Below are 6,858 nucleotides of genomic sequence, written 5' to 3'. Positions count from 1 at the left end.
CCCAATATTTTGTTCACAATTCCAACTCTCAGTTCAATCTCATTCACTGTCAACGTTTTGACTAACAAGATACCAGGGCTTTAACCTAGTGATCACTTTACTCACCTTTCCTATACAAACTTTAAGTACGGCCAATAGTAACAATGAAGGCTAAGTACTGATGTGTCAGACATTGAACTGAGCACTTTATTTGTATGAACTAATTTAATCCTCATAATGGCCAGTGAGATGGTTATTGTAATTATGATTTCCATTTTACATATGAGGAAATGGAAACTTCTGAGATGGTTTACACGTCTTGTCCCAGATCACATGGCTCATGGCTCATGAGTGGTGGAGCAGGGATTTGAACCCACACAGTTAGGCCAGCAGAGCCTAGAAATTTAACCACTATTCTACACTGCCATCTCAATGGTGTGTATACCCCTTCCTAAAATTTTTGTGAATCTATTATGAGGAAGATTCCTTATAAGACAATTCCTGGAAATTTCTCACGAACTGAAAAAGAAGACTTAACACCTGCCGCTATCTAATTATAGGCCTTCACAGACTTGGAAGCATGGTGGACTAAAATAGAATGATGGAAGCCCCCCAGGGTGGTCTCCTGGCCTCAGTCTCCATCACCTCCACACCTTGGAGAAAGGGGTTTTTAAATCCAAACATGCAAATCTGATTTATATCCCTCTGCTGAGTAGAATCCCCTGGCTTTCATGAAGTTCAGACTCTTCCTTACCCACTCCTTCCTGCCTCCTCTCCTGCCACTGTCTCCTCTCCCCTACCTCCTGGCACAATGTTTCATGCCCCACTGCCCACTAACAAACCACTGCCTCTTAACACCTCGACTCCCCTGCTGTCTTTACTTCCTCTCCTTCAAAACTTGGTTTTGGATTTAACTGCGGGGGGAAGGCTGACTTAGGACCCTTGCTCTCTGCTCCTCTACCATCCTGTGCATTCTTTAACATTGCATTTCTTACACTGCATTGATTTATTTACTTGTCTCTCCAGATAGAGCACAAGTGTGTCTTTTCAATGGTTCCATTTTTCCAGCTCCTCAATATTTGAAGCCAGTGCCCGGCATGATTCTAGGGACATAGTATGTACTCGACAAACGTTGAGTGAGTAAATCAAGGGTGATACAAAGTATGGCTCTAGTCCCAGACGAAACTATACACTGCCCCCTGAAAACTATTGCTGAGCCTCTAGGCTGGCAATTTTGTTTTATTCATTTTTTGTCCCCATCCTTGTCTTTTGGGCACTGTAGATACTGCAGATTTGGTTAGAGAGCAGGTACCTATTTGTAACTTTCAACACACAGCACAGTAAACCAGGTTAAATCCTTTAGGAACCTTCAACTGAAGAAAATGCAACCCAGTAGAGCTCTCTGGCCTCCTCTGTCCCTCATTTCCATGCCGTCACTTTGTGAGCCTGGCAGGCTGAAGGGGATAGGATACCTCCGCATCTCCGGGGTCCTGAAGAATTGCTGCCTCCATGAACAGGATGGTGACGGGGAGGTCCCCCTCCTTCAGTCTTTTTAAGCCTTCTTCAAATGCTCCTGGCCAATCCTTGAAGGGATTTTCAGTGTGAAAGTAATATCCCTACAATGCAGAGAAGGGCCAATACAAGACCCATTGATTTATCTCTTCATTCTCACATTCAGTAAGCTCTTTCTGAATTTGAATTTAGTGTTTTTATTTTAATTATTTAATTTAAATTAAATTTAAATTACTGTTTTCCCCCTTTCTATGAAGGTAGTACATTTTCATTGTATACAGTTTAGATGATATTATTTTGTTATTGACTAATATAAAAAGAAACAAAGTTACCCATATGCCACAACCTAAATATCATGGCTGATATTTTAGAGTTTGTTTTCTCTTCACTCTTTTGTTCTTTTTGTTTCAATCATTTCTCCCCAAGATTTAAAAAAATACACAGTTTTGGACATATTTTCTCTAAGTGCTACCATCCATTCCCCTAAAATGTTAATGCTACATACTGTACATCTGTGTATATGTTGTGGCCGTTTGGAGGTCTACAGACCATTCTAATATATGAGAGTGTTTTTTACCTTCCTGCTCCTTGAATCAGTTTTTGCCCCATGAGGGGGGCCATACTGCCTTGCTGAAAATGTATCTTTTAAAGCTAGAGATCTTTTATTTCAAAAATTTAAATAATATAGAATTTATAAATAATCTAATATTTTTATGAATATATAAATTAAATAAATAAGCATATGTATATATACAGTTTTGTAGCTTATGACCCATTTAGTTTTTAAAATTATCTACCTTGTGCACAAACTTGCTTAATCAAGCTCCTACTGATGGGCATCAGGCTACTTTCAATTTTTTTATTATCAAGGTTATAAGGTTACAGTGAAGACCTCATGCTCAAATCTTTGTCTGCATATGATTATTACCTTAGGATGGACTTCTATAGGGCTTCATGAGACTGAAGGCTATGAAGTATTTTGGAGCCCTTGATATATATAGCTGTTTTTGAGAAAGTTTGTTCCAGGTTGAACTCTCATCGGAAATATAGAAGAGAAATGATTTGTTGCAACTCTACCAGCATAGATTATCATAATATCCTTCTAATTTGAAACAAATAAGCTAGTCTGTTGATGATGCTATTAAGGTTTTAAAATACATTAAATAGAGATCTCATTCTCCACTGGCATTGAGAAAGACAGCCCCCCTGGTCAGAGCCACAGGGTGTGACCAGTTTATGTAGTGGTGTAACAGATATGGGGTCCCAGGGGCAAGGAGCTCAGGTCCCAGCCGTGCCTCAGGTGCATGAATTATAGCTTAGAATCTGACAATCTGTATCAATGTTTTCTCTTTTTGCTTAGCTTTGATTGCATTGTGGGAAGGAGTTATTTTTAAAAGATAGTTGTTCAGATTTTATAAGATTGCCTGGCCTACTGAGGGACAGAGTATAGTGGAGTAAGGAAGACATTTTAATGACTATGTAGGTTGAAAATCTTCTAAGGTTCGAGACTATACATCATCATGTCTACTACAAGGTAGGCATGCAATATAAATATTTGTTGGATTGAACAAATGGAAGTTATCCAGAACCGAATACTATTGAGACTTGCTCTAGCATAAAAGTCCATAATACAAACATATATGGATATATATATTTATATATTTATTTTTTTCCCTTGAGTAAGATAATTCTGTATTTTTTTCTATCTTTAGAATCATTTCAACTTATTTTCAAGAGTGTTTTTAAAAGTATAATTCCAAGGGTAACTGGGATATCATGGGTAATTTGGCTGGTTGTTCACTGAACTCTCACATTTGCTGGGGCTCCTATTAGGGCAATAAGTTTGAGGAGTCCCCATGGGACTTGACCTGACTGTGAAGGGTATCTTTTCCATGTAGTTCTTTTGTGAGCTATGTGAGGACGATCTGTGAAATATAGCCCTAAGCCCCCACTATACTCCCTGTCCATTGATACCTTTTCTGTTAGCTCATCCACATGGCTCACATGAATGACTGACAAAAGGCATTGTGGGATTAGCCAGTTCTTGTTCCAGCCCACCATCAATGTCAGTCAGCTCAGTAACTTGCCAGCAGTTGGGACCCAAGCTCTTGTTGGCTGCCAAACTGAATTAACATTGATAAAAATAAGGATATTCCATTATAGCTTTCCTATCTTCACACATTGGATGATTAAATTGTTTTCATCTACCAGAATTTCTTCTAGGTCAGACTGACATTAAATTGTCTATTTAATTCTTAACATTTCTCACAAAATAGTTATTAACTGACTTATAAAAATATGATGCAAAAAGGTTGATAAAACTGGTCAGCATATATAAGAACAGAATTGGTCACCTTCTCACTAGCTGAGATTGTAACTTGGTTCTGAGCTTCTTGGTTCTCGGATATCCAGTTCCTCCGGGCCATTTCTTCCCATTCTGCTTGCATCTTATCCCAAAACTCTGTATCTGACTAGGAGATAGGAAAAATGAAGAGAGATGGATTTAAGAACATGCTATATCACTTGGGTTATTTCTAGGAAGACAGTTTTCCTCATAAATCAAAAGGAGTTCTGTGGAGGAATAAAATGTTCAAACTGGTCACATCCAATGATACTCATGGTTGAAGAGCTTCTGGAGGGTACTTAGTGGTCAAAGTGTTGAACTGGATTAGTTGTGACTTTCTCCAGCAGGAAAATAGTTACCATATGAAGGACCAGGATCATATATACCAAATTCAACTAAAAATCCATCACTTGAGCAGTTTCAAGTGTGGGCAGCAGATACACATTTTAGGAAGGATGATCTTTCTTAGAGTCACTCTCAAAATATGAGGAATTAGAGCAATGGCTTTGGTACTGGAGGGGCAGTGACTTGGGGAGGCAGCTGGCCAAGAGCAAGAGAAAATAACATTAGTAAACCCTACTCTGTGCCAAGCTCTGTGCTAGGAGAGAACTAAGCCTAGATGATTATGGTCATAAAGCTAGGAGTGCATAGGATCAGAACCTCAGTCTGGCTTCGAAGCCCATGCACATCACCTTATGGCAAACATGGCCTCCTAGTGCTAAAGAATGAAAAAGATCGTCTTTTGGTGTGAACTTCATGAGTCCTCTTAGTTAAGGTCTTACCTATGGCAGGATGATTTTTTGAAAAATATTACTTTGTGCTTTTCTCTATATAATTTCCTTCATGTCTTCCAAAAGGGAAACCAGGCCATTTGCTCTCCTTTACTTTGGGAGAGGACTGAAGCAGAAATTTTCTGCAAGATCTGTCCCTGGTTGGCTTCTATTTTGTTAGCCCCAGGAGAGTACTTTGGGTGTTCTGGTATGAGGGAAAAGGGGAAAATATTTTAAAGAACTTAAGAGAGGAAGGGAAAATTTTCAGCGGTGGGAAAAGAGAAGGAGGATGGTAGATTCTGAGATGAATGGGAGACTGGTGCTTAGCTTTTAGGTTTTTTCCTGCAAACTGGCCTGACCTCCAAGAGGGTGCCAGAGGGTATGACTGGGGGGATTCCCACATGGCAGGGACATAGAGAGAAACTCAATTTCAAGGAGCCACTTGGGGCTTGTCAGCTGTTCGCTGTCAGCATGACAGATGGAGGATGCAGACTCTGCCCTTGGTTTCTGACACCACATCATCCATCCATATTTGGTGCCCGAGTCTAAGTTACTTTCCAGTTGGTAAGAGTGATGCTTTGACAACACTTGATTTTTCTTTAAAGAAAACAAAAGATGTTTTTCCTTCAGCCTCTGAGTGTAGGATTGAGATGCATACTCTTTACCTGCAAATCTCAATTTCTATGATTCTAAGTCCTGTGACTTGCTGACACACCATCAGGGTTGCCCTTCACCTTTCAGTCCTTCCATCTTTCCATCTTCTCTACCATCGTGCCTGGTAGTGGGTGTTCTCTGGTGGAAACTCTTCAAAGTTGCTCCAAATGATAATTCGTAGCTTATTTCTTCTGGAGGTAAATGTTCAGGGATTAAGGACCAACCCGATGTGATTAATCCAAGGCCGCTAAATAAATAGTCGGTCTTGTCATCCTCCTCTATTATGTCTACAGTACTCCTTCCTCCCACAGGAATGAGTCCTGTCCCTGCAGCAGAGGACCCCCCTTGACAAAGGCTCAGAGCGGCAGGCACCTTGACAATCTATGTCTGAGATGCTGGAAGCACATGGAATGGCCACCACTTACCCAGGTTAAGTTTAGGACTAAAATCCAACATTTCTTTCTTAACACATCTTTTTAGTAGAATTCCAAATTGTGCAAACAGAATGATCTCCAAAATACAAAAGCAATGGTTTAATAATAAAGAGATACATGCCATGTTAAGAGTACTCTGTCTTTGGATGAAGGGATGTTGGGTGATGTTTTCCCTGCTTTATACTTCCCTGCACTTCTTGAATTCTGAGTATGCATTGCTGTGATAGTTTTTGAAAGGTTCAAAACGACAATAAAGAAGATCAACTTTCTGACTTTTGTAAATGCCATAAACCTGAATATTTAGGTACTGAGGAATTTGAAAAAGAAATTGGAGACCTGACGCCCTGGGTGGCCCTGTCAGATAAGGGTCTGACTCCTGATTTTGGCTCAGGTCATCATCTTGCAGTTTGTGGGAGTGAGCCCTGCATGAGCCTGTCGTGTGGAGCCTACTTGGGATCCTCTCTCTCCCTCTCTCTCTCTGTCCCTCCCCTACTCATGCTTTCTTTCTCTCAAAATAAATAAAGACTTAAAAAATTTGGAGACTCATTTTTCTTGAATCACTTTTCAAAAATGTAGGTTCAGCTTCTCTGCATAGAAACAAAGATAACTTTATCAAGTGAATTTTATCATGTTTACTGACTTCCCAAGTCTTCTGAATTAAAGAATGAAGAAGATATTATAATGGGTACGCCTGGATTACAAAAGGATGCATCACCTTTCCTGCAGTTTCAAATTAGAGTCGTGGAGGCAGAAGTAAGACTGCTGTAGGAAACAGAACCTCAGTTAAGGTGAGGCCGCCAGGCTCTTATTTAATGAGATGCTCCAGGACTTACTGTTACTACTTAGAATAAGTTATGCTGACTAATTAAAGTGCACAGCACAGTCTCATTTAATTACAGATGACTACTTTTAGCACAATCAATTTTCATCCAGTCTCAGAATCCAGACTTCATTCATGTAACTGCAATTAACACTGCTTCTTTTTTCTATTTCTAATCAATTTTAGAGAAACCTGAAACTTATTTGAATTTTAACCATTGTAGACAGGACTGAAGGGGTTTTACATGTTGATGATTTTCTTAGCTGTTCTAGGATTTTGATAGATTGTTTTTTTATACTCTACAGGTAATAAGTTATCTGCTTAAACCAGAAATGAGCTATTTGC

The 6,858-nt window shown here is 39.5% G+C and overlaps 1 protein-coding gene across 4 annotated transcripts in view; it reads right to left on the bottom strand.

Moving 5' to 3' along the window:
* Positions 1 to 6,858, bottom strand: part of PEX5L (peroxisomal biogenesis factor 5 like) — a 225,096-nt gene that overhangs the window by 17,666 nt on the left and 200,572 nt on the right. For all 4 annotated transcript variants that reach the window (XM_029939830.1, XM_029939831.1, XM_029939832.1 and 1 more), the window contains 2 exons: positions 3,846 to 3,962; positions 1,452 to 1,595 (listed from right to left, as the gene is read on the bottom strand). In XM_029939830.1, coding sequence (XP_029795690.1) covers positions 1,452 to 1,595; positions 3,846 to 3,962 — 261 coding nt within the window. The remainder of the gene's footprint in view (positions 1 to 1,451; positions 1,596 to 3,845; positions 3,963 to 6,858) is intronic.

The sequence above is a fragment of the Suricata suricatta genome, chromosome 5 (assembly GCF_006229205.1).
Source record: "Suricata suricatta isolate VVHF042 chromosome 5, meerkat_22Aug2017_6uvM2_HiC, whole genome shotgun sequence".
In the NCBI taxonomy this organism is placed as follows: Eukaryota; Metazoa; Chordata; class Mammalia; order Carnivora; family Herpestidae; genus Suricata; species Suricata suricatta.
The sequence above is the reverse complement of the archived record's forward strand: the minus strand, read 5'-3'. Positions and strand labels throughout refer to the sequence as shown.